General features: G+C 40.8%; 1 protein-coding gene across 6 annotated transcripts in view; it reads left to right on the forward strand.

Annotated features, from left to right (window-relative positions):
* UTRN (utrophin) overlaps positions 1 to 14,073 on the forward strand; it is a 538,953-nt gene that overhangs the window by 522,555 nt on the left and 2,325 nt on the right. For 2 of the 6 annotated variants that reach the window (XM_081531053.1, XM_081531057.1), the window contains 4 exons: positions 331 to 571; positions 5,341 to 5,449; positions 6,936 to 7,034; positions 10,863 to 10,885. In XM_081531053.1, the coding sequence (XP_081387179.1) occupies positions 331 to 571; positions 5,341 to 5,449; positions 6,936 to 7,034; positions 10,863 to 10,885 (472 nt within the window). The remainder of the gene's footprint in view (positions 1 to 330; positions 572 to 5,340; positions 5,450 to 6,935; positions 7,035 to 10,862; positions 10,886 to 14,073) is intronic. The other 4 variants (XM_081531054.1, XM_081531055.1, XM_081531058.1 and 1 more) reach the window with 3 other exon arrangements.

Raw genomic sequence — 14,073 nt, forward strand, 5'->3', positions numbered from 1 at the left:
AATCCTTTCATATGCAATTCCACATGGCCCTTACCCATTCTTTTTTCAGGACTGTTGTCCAGGAAGTACCATGGAGGCAAAGTTTCAGAGGTCATTAACACACGGGGCAGCTGGGTGCAGGTTACTGCTGCATTTCAGGGTTCAGGGGTGCTGTCTGTTAGAACATCTATTTATTTAAAGCTACAATTTTATTCAGGCTTGCTTGTATCATTGATAAATGTTTTTACCTATGAGGAAATAGACAGCCTGGGCTACATTTGGAGTTCATGGGCAGTTTTGGAGAGAAGGTGATATGTCCAATACTAATTCCAGTTTTCCCTCCTCCACTAGAAATCTGCAGCTGGAATACGAGCAGCTGAAAGAGCAGCACTTGAGAAGGGGCATCCCTGTCGGCTCCCCTCCAGACTCTGTTGTGTCCCCCCATCACACGTCTGAGGATTCAGAACTTATAGCAGAGGCAAAACTCCTCAGGCAGCACAAAGGGCGGCTGGAGGCTAGGATGCAGATTTTAGAAGATCACAACAAGCAGCTGGAGTCTCAGCTCCACCGACTTCGGCAGCTGCTAGAGCAGGTAGAGTGTGTGGAACCTGGCACCCCTGTCCCCACACCATCTGCCCTAGTCCCACGCCCCATGGGGCTCAGTCCCAGAGTCAGCAGAAAGACTCACTTCTGGTTTCTCCTCTCCATAGTTGATTTCGACTGGCTTAGAAATCCCTCTACAAACATAAGCATTAAAAATGCGCTTTCCCAGCTTGAGATGGAATTGCTCATTCTTTAACACTGAAATCTGTCTCAGCTCTGAATAGGTTAAGGGAAAAGATCCTGTCACATACATCTGCATAAATTACATTTGGGGAACATCTGTGGATATTAAGGGAAAGGAAGTGACCTGAACTCTTCATGCTAAAACCTCCTTCCCATAAACTATTTTCAAGAAATTAAGTAACAGATGTTTATTAATTTTCAGCTATTATTTCTTCACATAGCACCATGTTTTATGGCAATTGTTTGCAAACTTTCTCGACAATAAAAATGCAATTTGCATTATGATGAATGCATACAAGTATGATGAACACAAAATACTAATTGCTGTTATTAAAAAATGCTGCCTCTTTTCTATTTTTCTTCCCCCCTCCTCCCTTCTTCCTTCCTTCCCCCTCCTTCCCTTCTTTCCTTTCATTTTTCTTCTATCTTTCTTAGTGTTGGTCAGGCCCAATTTTATAACTCATCAGTGGATAATAGCCTGCAATTTTGAAACACACTCTTCTTTGGGATATAAAAGAAGCATCAGATATAGTTTCTGCAATCTGCTGTTAGGGACCATAACAAGATAGTATGATATATAACAAGATAGCATCATCTATAAAGACATGCATACTTTAGAGAATTAAGTGACTGATTACATCTAGCAGCTGAAGAGCGGGGATCATGTCACAGAACTAGTAGTGAAGATATCTTTGCAGCAGGTGTTTATTGTGAAGAATCCCAGACGATGGGCCTGGAACTTCCCTCTCTTAAAGAATCCCTGGCATCAACATTCATGCTATCTTTCACTTTCTTCTCTGGCCCGTGCAGTGTGGGGGCCCCCTAGACAAGGAATAGGAATGCTTTTCTCCAGAAACGATGTATGAATCAAAGGCAGAAACAACTTTCTCTCCAGTGATTTTCTCAAATTTTAGAAAACTATCTTTTCACAGTTGCTTGCAGTATCTTTTAACTTGTCAGAATCATTCAAAACAGTGTAATTTTTGCATTACCTATACAGCGGGCTACAGAACACCTTTTATACTTTCTGAATGTCTGTCACTGTTTCAGACTGCATGAGACTGTTTGGGAGAAGGTGTACTTTGAAACTGTGCATCATTTAGACCTTCTGCAAGGCCTGGCGGCTTTCTCTTAGTCCTTTGAATACTAGGTTCTTACCTTGATGTCACTCCCATTCAGTGGAAAAGCTATATTGTCAATATTGTAAATATGATGTTTCTGAATGGTGCCTGGACAAAGGATGACATTTTCTTTGAACTCTCTTATTTAGAATATGAAGTGTGAGTATTAAGGACTTAGTGCACAGGTAGAATTGTTGTGGAAGGCAGCTGTGCTTGAAAGTTTTGTTTGCCGTAGCCTGGTGATGCTTGAAGAGAGCCAAGGCTCTCCTGCTCACCCCTCGCCTCCCCCCACTCTCTTCCTCCCATTAGACTGAGCTGCCTAATGGCTCATGAGCTTTCAGAATTGCACAGTAATGCTTTACAAGATATCGGATATCTAAATAGCTCTGTATATTTCAGACTATAGGGCTCTTATCTCTTCTTAATGACCTAGCATGAATGCCAAAAGTTGATGGAAAAATCAACTCAGATAGTAAAAACTAGCAAAACTGCCAGATGTCAGCTAATATAGATTTAATGGAAACAAACAGCATCAAAATCAATGGAACTTCTACATTGCCTTTACAATGACTCACACTTTTCTAATTTGACCATGTACCTGTCAGTGTATCCATCACCATTTCAAAATTCCTGCCTTTGCGAAGTATTTACTAGGTGTGTCAGATTCTTTCCTAATCACTGCAGAAATACTAATTGATCACCTCCTTCACAAAACCCTCTGATGCAGATACACTATCACCAACTATTCTGTGACATTGTACAGGAGACAGGAATCAAGACCATCCCCAAGAAAAAGAAATGCAAAAAACCAAAATGGCTGTCGGAGGAGGCCTTACAAATATCTGTGAAAAGAAGAGAAGCAAAAAGCAAAGGAGAAAAGGAAAGATATGTCCATTTGAATGCAGAGTTCCAAAGAATAGCAAGGAGAGATAAGAAAGCCTTCCTCAGCTATCAGTGCAAAGAAATAGAGGAAAACAATAGAATGGGAAAGGCTAGAGATCTTTTCAAGAAAATTAGAGATACCAAGGGAACATTTCATGCAAAGATGGGCTCGATAGAGGACAGAAATGGTAACGACCTAACAGAAACAGAAGATATTAAAAAGAGGTGGCAAGAATACACAGAAAAACTGTACAAAAAAGATCTTCATGACCCAGATAATCACAATGGTGTGATCACTCACCTAGAGCCAGACATCCTGGAATGTGAAGTCAAGTGGGCCTTTCAAGTGGGCATCACTACGAACAAAGCTAGTGGAGGTGATGGAATTCCAGTTGAGCTATTTCAAATCCTGAAAGATGATGCTGTGAAAGTGCTGCACTCAATAAGCCAGCAAATTTGGAAAACTCAGCAGTGACCACAGAATTGAAAAAGGTCAGTTTTCATTCCAATCCCAAAGAAAGGCAATGCCAGAGAATGCTCAAACTACCGCAAAATTGCACTCACCTTGCACGCTAGGAAAGTAATGCTCAAAATTCTCCAAGCCAGGCTTCAGCAATATGTGAACCGTGAACTTCCAGATGTTCAGGCTGGTTTTAGAAAAGACAGAGGAACCAGAGATCAAATTGCCAACATCCGTTGGATCATTGAAAAAGCAAGAGAGTTCCAGAAAAACATCTATTTCTGCTTTATTGACTATGCCAAAGCCTTTGACTGTGTGGATCACAATAAACTGTGGAAAATTCTGAAAGAGATGGGAATACCAGACCATCTGATCTGTCTCTTGAGAAACCTGTATGCAGGTCAGGAAGCAACAGTTAGAACTGGACATGGAACAACAGACTGGTTCCAAATAGGAAAAGGAGTACGTCAAGGCTGTATATTGTCACCCTGCTTATTTAACTAATATGCAGAGTACATCATGAGAAACGCTGGGCTGGATGAAGCACAAACTAGAATCAAGATTGCTGGGAGAAATATCAATAACCTCAGATATGCAGATGACACCACCCTTATGGCAGAAAGTGAAGAAGAACTAAAGGGCCTCTTGATGAACATGAAAGAGGAGAGTGAAAAAGTTGGCTTAAAGCTCAACATTCAGAAAACTAAGATCATGGCATCTGGTCCCATCACTTCATTGCAAATAGATGGGCAAACAGTGGAAACAGTGGCTGACTTTATTTTTCTGGGCTCCAAAATCACTGCAGATGGTGAGTGCAGCCATGAAATAAAAGACGCTTACTCCTTGGAAGAAAAGTTATGACCAACCTAGACAGCATATTAAAAAACAGAGACATCAGTTTGTCAACAAAGGTCCATCTAGTCAAGGCTATGGTTTTTCCAATAGTTATATATGAATGTGAGAGTTGGAATAAGGAAAGCTGAGCGCCGAAGAATTGATGCTTTGGAACTGTAGTGTTGGAGAAGACTCTTGAGAATCCCTTGGACTGCAAGAAGATCCAACCATTCCATCCTAAAGGAGATCGGTCCTTGGTGTTCATTGGAAGGACTGATGCTGAAGCTGAAACACCAATACTTTGGCCACCTGATGCGAAGGGCTGACTCATTTGAAAAGACCCTGCTGCTGGGAAAGATTGAGGGCAGGAGAAGAAGGGGACGACAGAGGATGAGATGGTTGGATGGCATCACCGACTCAATGGACATGGGTTTGGGTGGACTCCGGGAGTTGGTGATGGACAGGGAGGCCTGGCGTGCTGCAATTCATGGGGACGCAAAGAGTCGGACACGACTGAGCAACTGAACTGAACTGAACTGAATTTTTAAATTTAAAAATTATCTAGGTTTTTATAAATAAAAAGCAGATAGGTATAAAATTGCCTCAGAATTAGACAGCTCTGAGTGAGCAAGTCTATATCCAAGCAGCTGAATCCAAAATCATGCCTTCAAGCACTGGGAACTTTATTCAGTACTCTGTAATAACCGGTATGGGAAACTAAAAAGAGTGGATATATGTATATATGTATAACTGTCTCACTTTGCTGTACAACAGAAACTAACACAACATTGTAAAGCAACTTCAATGAAAAAACATAAAAACAAAAATCGTACCCTTTACCACTCTCCAATATTGCCCTTAAATATTGATTTAAATTGAAAATTAGCACAATTTCTAAATTAGATAAATTACTGGATGAGAAGCAGTTTTAATTTTAATTTTAATTTTAAAGATGAATGAAACATCTTTCCAAAATCGCTTGGTTGACATAAAAGTTATAGAACAATTGAGGGAATGAGCCTGACATTGATAGGTAAATCCTGCCATATAACCAAGTGAATTCTTCCAAGTTCTCAGATCCAAACGGAAGGACCATTTGGTCCTCAGCTGAATACTAGTGAGTCCACCAACTGATGTTAAAGTGTATTTGCAAATGACTGAGGGTGAATGATATGTGATTTAATTATCCATAGTTGGGGAAGGGGAGTTAGAAACAGAAATGTTTTCTTTAATCATTTTTTGAATCTCTTCAGTTCTAACCTCTGAATGTGATTCCAGCCTGAATCTGATTCGCAAATCAATGGCGTCTCCCCTTGGGCTTCCCCTCAGCAGTCGGCACTGAACTATTCACTGGATCCAGACCCGGGCCCACAGTTCCACCAGGCAGGTCTGTGTCCGCAAGACTCATCTACTCTCTCCCCTGCTCTACCCTGGGCTTTGCCATTTGTGCACTTTTCATTTTAAATAACGTTCTTGCACATGTGTGCCTTAAGCATAAGGGAATTTGTATTCTGTTTCATCTCAGCAGAGTACAAAGCCATTTTAACAATACCAAAAAAGCAAGCGTTTTAGAATAATAAACTATAATGCACTTGTTTGTGTAAGGTGTAGTAGTGAATTGAATTTTGATGAGAGAGGAAAAAGAACTCCTTCCTTTTGAGATGAGCAACAGTTTATTTTGTTCTTTGCCTTAGGAATGATTTTTTTTTTTTTCAATAAACTTCTGTCTCTGAAATTTCATAGTTGTACACATTCAGAATAAACGACTAAAGAATATCACACCAAATATAGTTTTCTCTGCCCAGGGCTGGGGACTCATTATTCTACCTTCTCCATCCTAGTTCCCCCAAACATTTCTGCCTCACCCACCCCCATCTGAGGCTGAAGTCCCACCTAGCCTGTCCTTGATCACAATGGGGACCTGTCACTGCTGCAAGGAAGGGCTCTGTCAACCAGGCATTCTGGAATGACATCGTTATTAATGAAATTAAGTTCTAAAATCCTACTGAGAACCCCATATTTTAACCAAATTAATTTGTTAATGGGATATCTTGCTGCATGTATCAGACGAAAACCTAAAATAGTGAAATTATTTTAGATTTTTAAATAAGAGAATTATTTTGCTATTGATTGTAGACTAAATAAACATCAAAGTAGAAAGTATCTTATAAAATATCTCTAAATTTTTAGCAGTGTAAGCTAGCCTATGCTGAAGTCTCCATAAAGAAGGAAGGAAAAAAATTGATGGAATATATTTCTCATATGAAAATATACTTGTTGGGCTTCCCTGGTGGCTCAGTGGTAAATAATCCTCTTGTCAATGCAGGAGACAGGTTCAATCCCTGGTCTGGGAAGATCTCATATGCCACAGAGAAACTAATAAGGCCTTGCACCACAACTATTGAACCTGTGTTCTGGAGCCTGAGAGCTGCAACTACTGAGCCCATGTGCTGCAACTACTGAAATCTGCAACACCCTGGAGCCTGTGCTCTGCAACTAGAGAAAAGCCCACATGCGGCAACGAAGACCCAGCACAGCCAAAAATAAATAATTTTAAAAATAGCTGTGCAAAATAGTGGAATTCTAACTAAGAAATAATATGACCCCATTACTTATTTTTGACTCGTGAATTTTCCCCTGGCACTTGAATTCTTTCTATAGAAACATCTAATACATTTTAATTATGTAAAATTCTATTACCAGAAATTAATGCCAAAATGATTTTGGAATTTTCCCCTAAAATTATTCTTTGCAAGGAGACTATTTTCACACTGATGTTTAGAGGCCAGTGCTGGCATTTTCCCCCTGCAGTTGGGTTTTAGTGGAAGACTGGTCATTAATTTGAGAGCATCTGTTGTTCTTTGTGTCTGCAGGCACGGCAGCAGAGGAGCTGCTGGCACCCCCTCATGACACCAGCACGGACCTCACAGAGGTCATGGAGCAGATCAACAGTACGTTTCCATCCTGTTGCCGTGAGTATGAAAGATCGTAACGCCACTGCTATGCTTTTTCCTTCCATTTCTTTTTTCCTGTGTGAGGCCCTTTGTCTTCTTTGGTGAGATAACAGCAATATTGTAAGCGAGACTGAACATTATTTGAAGATAAATCAAGCTTTCCATATGTCGACAAGGCAAACAAAGCCCAACCTGGATGCCATCACATCCCGGGGTGGAGGGCCAGTGCCACCTGCTCTTTGAGATCCTTTGATCTGCCCTGTAAGCAACAACACGGAGCACATAAAACAAACCTGTCTGTAAGGAGAAATTATCCTCTTCAGTGCAGGCCAGAGTAAGAAAGGTGTGTTTCTCCAAAAGAGTGTTTTTTGTGGTATGCCAGACAAGGTCTGAAAACAGCTTTTTCTAAGTCGTTCCTTCTCTTTTCTTCAGATACTGTCTTCTGATGTCATCAAGTTCCAATGTAAAAAGGGATTATTTTCAACTTCACCACCCCTCCCCTTTTTTTTGTTTTGGTGTGGGTTTCTTTTTTTTGGTTCAGGGGTTCTTTTCTCAAGGAATAAAATAGTCACTGTATAAAGCCCAAACAGTTTAAAGCATGGCGGATTACGACCCTGTGAATTTTCCATATGAACAACCAAGAGCCAGAAAATAACCAAATAATAACAGTTCAAATCCCAGAGGAAACTATATGATTGTTATTTATTGATTTTTTCCCCAAACACTTTGTCTTCAGCACCTTGGCGCCTTGCAGTTTCTACTGAGCTGTCAGCAAAAACATTTCTGCTGTTTCAAACAAACAGTTTGCTGTACATACACACATACTACTTAATGCTAAAATTATATTTTAAATAATATTTTAAAGAAATCAGAATATATTATTTAAAAATATATATTAATCACTAGGGTGATTAACTCTAGTCAGCCATTACAATAAGATTTTAGTATTACATATCAGGTGGCACTAGTGGTAAAGAACCCACGTGCCAATGCAGGAGACATAATAGACTCAGGTTCGATTCCTGGGTTGGGAAGTTCCCCTGGAATAGGAAATGGCAGCCCACTCCTGGATTCTTGCTTGGAGAATCCCATGAAAAGAGGAGTCTGGCAGGCTATGGTCCATGGGGTAGCAAAGAGTTGGACAGGACTCAAGTGACTTAGCACAGAACAGCATTATTATATACTATTCATCATATATATGTAGTATATAAAACAGCCTGTCATTGCACCCATTTCCGTCCTCTCAGAAAATACTATTTTAAATGATGGTAAAGAGTCTTTATACTTTGATAATATAAAAATCTCCCAAGATAGGGATAGCTTTTCATAAAAATAAAAACATAACTGATTTATTTGTGAAATTAATATATACTTTTAAAATTCTGCCTAGATTTATTAAACTTTAAAAAAAAAATGGATGTAGAATAGAAATGAGCACCTGCCATAGATTTAGTGCCCAATATATTTCTGAATTGAATGAGTGAATGAATGAATGATTAAATGTTCCCATTGGGAAGGAAGGTTTAATTGATAGTACTGGATAGTACTTAGAAGGTTCTGTTGGATTCCTTTGCTTTGTTGCCCCTTTTAAGTTGCAAAAGCTAGCAAATACTTTAATAAGCCTTCGCATTTCCAAAGCTTCAGTTCAGTTCAGTCACTCAGTCATGTCCAGCTCTTTGCAACCCCATGGACTGTAGCATGCCAGGCTTCCCTGTCCATCACAAACTCCCAAAGCTTACTGACCATCTTTGGAGAATTTTTGAAAGCAAATCGGATTGGCATCCTTCCAATGCCAAGCCAATCCCTTGAGCCCCTGTAACTAATGAGAACTTTAAAATTGCTGGTCACCAGCATACAGTGAATTGATCTGCATGTTAATCTTGATTTTTGATCCTTTGTGAATTAAAAATTAGCATGGTCACAAGTGAATTGCCACTCCTGGCACTCTTGGAATTAAAATGAAACTGTATTCTTAAATCCTAATTGCATGAATTGCCTACTTAAACATGACTTTTTTTTCTTACTGTATCTGTATATTGTTGCACATAACACTTTAGAATTCCTCTATCTTGGATTAATATCCCAGTTGGTCCTGATAGCATCCTTGAATTATGGCCTTTTAAAGTTTTCTTTTAATTATTTATATTGAGTTTCAGAGCAGAGAGGCAAGCATTTCCATCTCTTCCTGGCAAGGAGTTAATGAAGGGAATGTAATCGCGTTGCCTATTAATTGATGTACTAAAATTTCCACTGACTGCTGTAACTTAATTTTTTAGTGTAACATCATTTTGTTGTTGTTTTTTTCTTTTATGTCATCCAAATATACAGGATGCTAGTAGTAAGCTGAATATTATTTTCACTAATAGACCAACAAATGCTTTTTAAATTACTTTTTTTATCTGCAGGCATATTCTCACTGTGAATTGCCTATATTTATTGATCTTGATTGACATTCATCAAAACTTCAAGACCTACTAAAATACAATGATTTCTTGATTTCTTTAAAATATGTATTTGTGTGATTTGTTCAAGAGGGTACTTGTAGCCTTTATTTAATAAGAGGCTACAGGGTTAAAATGTTGATTTGCAGCAAAACGGATTTGATTTCTGTTTGGATTTGGCTGTTTGTTACTGAGAAAAGAAGCCTAACTCTGCCTGTGGTATACTTCATGCTCATCAATTAAGCTTTCCCTCAAGAGGATGTAGTTCTGTGCAAGTGTAGTTCCCATGTGTAAGAAGGTCCACTCTTTTTTCCCTGATATAATTTACATAATTGGTAGGACTTGATTATTCCCCCTAATACTACTGGGGTGCACACTTTCCCTCCAGAGCATCATAAAAAGCTTCCCTTTCTTGCTCTTTTTCTCACAAAGCAACTACTGTGTGGTCACAGATTTTTTGTTTGTTTTTTTCCCCTCAAAAGGGGGGGGGGCGGGGAGAGAGAATGATGAAAGTAGTCACATGCTGTTTGATTAGGGACAATCCTTAATCACCCAGAACAAATGCTACCATCATAAGCAGGTGGAGCTCCTCTCTCTCCCAGGGCTGAGCACCAGTTCAGAAATTGTGAGATGTCACAGTGAAAGGGAGAGATGAAACCTCAGAGGCCCTAGAGAAGAGCTGTGCTAGTGGCTGCCCTTCCAGGTCCTATTGGATGAGCTTCACTGCACCATCCCCTCTGCCACCAAGTAGGAACTGAGCTGCTCAGATACAGAGGCAAATTAGACACCATATTCTAACTTCTCTCGTGCTCTTAACTTAGCCCATGGAAGGCACAAGTATTAACCCAAATTCCTACAAGACTTCTGAGTGCTGAGGACTAGGCTAGCTCTTCCCTTGATGTGAACACATTGCCACCATCTTCCTGGTCTTTGGGGTAAGGGTGGCAGAAACTAAAGACTCTGGCCCTGGCATTTCCTTAATGACCTCTTGGTCAGAATTTGTACTATTCAGGAGAATATACAGAATTTTCTCTGTTCTAATGCATAAACCAAATATATGGCATGATTTCAGTGGGAAATTTTGAGATTTTTTTTTGCAAAACTAATTATTCACTGAATGCTTTAACATGTACTGATTTGAGAGAGCTGGCTTATCTTTTGCATATTTTGGTGGAATTTTTATTTCTTAAAGCACATGGGATATGAGAAGCTAAGTAGGGAAACTAGCCCTGTTGAAGCATCTGGCCAAAAAAAAAAAAAAACTTCCCCAAAGCTCCTTCTTATTTTCTTATTAATATCCATTTAACAGCTGGGAATGGGGCATGGGGCAGTTCACACTTCTGCATACATAAAAAGGAGAACCACAGAACTGCCTTTAATTGACTGCTTTTGTTTTCTCTTCCAGCAAATCTCCCCAGCAGGCCACAGGTAAGAGTTCATGGGTTGATTGGTTTAGGTGTTACAGATTATAACTTGGAGTAAGCGATTAGTGGGACTTCCCCGGTGATACAGTGGTTAAGACTCGGTGCTTCCAATGCAGAGTCAGGGTTCGATCCCTGTTCAGGGGACTAAGATACCACATGCTTTACAGGATGGCCAGTTTGGTTTTGTTTTTCTTTATTTAAAAATAAAACATTTAAGCGATTAGCTACTGTTGATTTTTGATTTTTGCTATATTTTTGCCTTATGAAAACAGAGAATTGAAATTCTTTTATGCTATAAATGTGCATTCAGAGTCCATGAACCATGCTCTGTTTTTATTTAGGGACAGAATGTTTTCCTGTTAGACCTCTTTCTTCCCATTTTTTGGTAGAAACATGGTATGGAGTTTATCCCTTGGCCTCCTGCTAGTGCACAGGACCCTCCTGCACAGCCCACTCACAGTGCCTACCAGCCCTGCCCTAGGACATGATTTCTTCTGGTTTTGCTCTTCACTTACTTCATATTCTGTGCTTGATGAGAGTATGTGAAATGCCGATCTGACACTATTCAGTCAGTGTTTGTCTTTATACTGGTGCCCTTGCTTTCTGCATATGTCGCGTACAGCAACAGTTTGAGGGGCTCTGCAGGGCTGGAGAAACCACGCATTCAAGAGGCCTGTGTGCAGTTGATAACAGACCAGTTACATGCCTTATGAAGGTAGTCAGGAGACAGATCTGTAGGTTGGCTTCTCCACATTCTGATACCATGAGCTAATGGGAACAAGGTTTAGGGGGGTCTTAGTGGGCTTCCCAGATGGCTCAGGAGATAAAGAACCTGCCTGCCATGCAGGAGATGCTGGAGATACGGGTTCGATTCCTGGATTGGGAAGATCCCCTGGAGGAGGGTACGGCAACCCACTCCAGTATTCTTGCCTGGAGGATCCCAGGGACAGAGGAGCCTGGTGGGCTACAGTCATGGGGTTGCAAAGAGTCAGACATGACTGAAGTGACCGAGCACAGCACAGCACTGTTGATTTATTCCCCATGTAAATAAGTAAACTTGCTTGACATGTTAGTTGATTTGGTACAACAGTTTGTCAGTCTGGGGAGGGGGACCCCTCCCAAGCCAGTTTTTCCAGATGGCCCAATTGCAAATCTTTTTTGTTCTGACAGCTGTTTAGTGAAAGTCGCTCAGTTGTGTCCAACTCTTTGTGACCCCATGAACTATACAGTCCATGGAATTTTCCAGGCCAGGATACTGGGGTGGGTAGCCTTTCCCTTCTCCAGGGGATCTTCCCGACCCAGGAATCAAACCAGGATCTCCTCATTGTACATGGATTCTTTACTAGTTGAACTACCAGGGAAGCCCAAAGTGAAAGTTGCTCAGTCGACTCAAGGCTTTAATAGCTTTACGTAGTATGTAAAATTACCCCAGATAGGTTTAGCTGACAGGGTTCTCCCAAACATATACTTCAGATAGCTACCACAGAACATGGACTTAAAAGCCATGCCTGGGGCAGTACACAAAGCTGCTTTTGTTACTCTGAGGGGAAAAGATTTTGATTTTTCATTAAGAATTTGCTGAGAACTGTTGGCAGATATAGCCCCTGTGTTTTTCAGTATTTTCCTTATCAGGTAGTCTTAGAAATAGTGTGTCCCAAGACCACAGTAAATCTTTGGAGAACATTTTTCCTCATGAACTTGTTTATGAATCTTTTTGAAACCGTGAAGCCTCTGATTGTGTTACTGCCTTAATGGCATGAGAGGCTGAGATATTGAAGAGAAGCACAGATGGTTCATCTTTAGTAACTGGAGCGAACACAAGGGAATATAAAGTAGATTAGTGGCTGTGGTGTGAGAGCCCGTGAGAATGAAGAACCTCATCCCAGAGAGCAGAAGTCTTATTTATGATTGTTCTGTTGTCTTAGTGAATCAGAAGCAGGGGCTTCAGCAGAGAGTGAGGATGGGGAGGAGGCCTTGAAAGTATGAGGAGAGACTGGAGGATGTGCAGTAGCTGCTTGGAGCTCAGGAGAGCATGTGGAAAGAGTGACTACCAGGTAGCATTAAAGGCCACCACTTGCTTGCTTGTGAATTTAACTTGAGGCCTTTCTGCAGGACTATGTGTTGCCCTTCAGCCACATTCAAGTTCATGGGCACAGGCACCAAGTATTGCATTTAACTTGAAATTTATTGCATTTAAGTTGAAGTAGTTGTTTGGCCAAGAGAGTATAACAGTTCAAGGGAAGAGGCAGAGGTGTGGTGATAATGATTGAACCTGAGTTTGGTAGGAAGAACAGTGAGGATGAATTCGGTGTGGGAGACAGAAAATCCATGGACCATAGTACCAAAGGATGAGTGAAGTTTGGGTCCTAGTGGAAGTAAGCTGGAAAGGTACCAGAGGGTTGTCAGAAAGTGGGATGATTGAAATTGAAATATTGGAAGAGATGCAGGTATTGGCAATCGTCCAGATTTGAGACTTTGAGTGGAAGGCTGAGAAAGGGTGAAGGACAGATTCTGGGAGGAGTGGAGCTCAAGGAGCTAAGAGGCCACAGGTTTGGAAAAACTATCTATGTATTGAAATCATGAACATTTAAAACCAGTGAATGACAGCCATTTTTTCTTCAAGAGGTAAGGGAACATGAGCTAAGAGGCCAGAAGATGACTGTATAGTGGGTGGTATAGTTTGATGACAAGAGATTCAAAACTGGGTAGTTTTAGGAAGGAGAGAGAGAAAAGGCCCTGAAAAACACAATATGAATCTATCCAATATCTGAGGAGCGTGCGAGATGAAAAAAAGTCCTATGTGAAGAAGTCCTACCTTTCTATGGAGGAAGCTGTGCCTTTAGGGAGATGTAGATATCCATTAGAGCAAGCTAGTGAAAGATGCATTTAGAGAAGAATTTGAGGACCTAGGTGTTAATGATAATGGACCCGACCATTTGACCTCCAAAAGGTTGATGTCACTCCTCTGAGTGTGCCCTGGCTTTCTATCCTCCCTTGCCTCTGTACATTAGCCCTGAGCCTTTAACTGGCACCATCGCACACCCTTGGACTGTGATTCCTGTCTTGAGTTCTTATTGTCTGGATCCCAGCTGGGATCTGTACCTGCACCCACCTCTCTGCAGGAGACCTCCCACAGACCCTCCAGGGAACACAGAGTGCTTGCACCAACCTAATTCAGTCAACATTAGTACC

Source organism: Giraffa tippelskirchi, chromosome 9, assembly GCF_054371585.1.
Source record: "Giraffa tippelskirchi isolate mGirTip1 chromosome 9, T2T-mGirTip1v1.2.pri, whole genome shotgun sequence".
Lineage (NCBI taxonomy): Eukaryota > Metazoa > Chordata > Mammalia > Artiodactyla > Giraffidae > Giraffa > Giraffa tippelskirchi.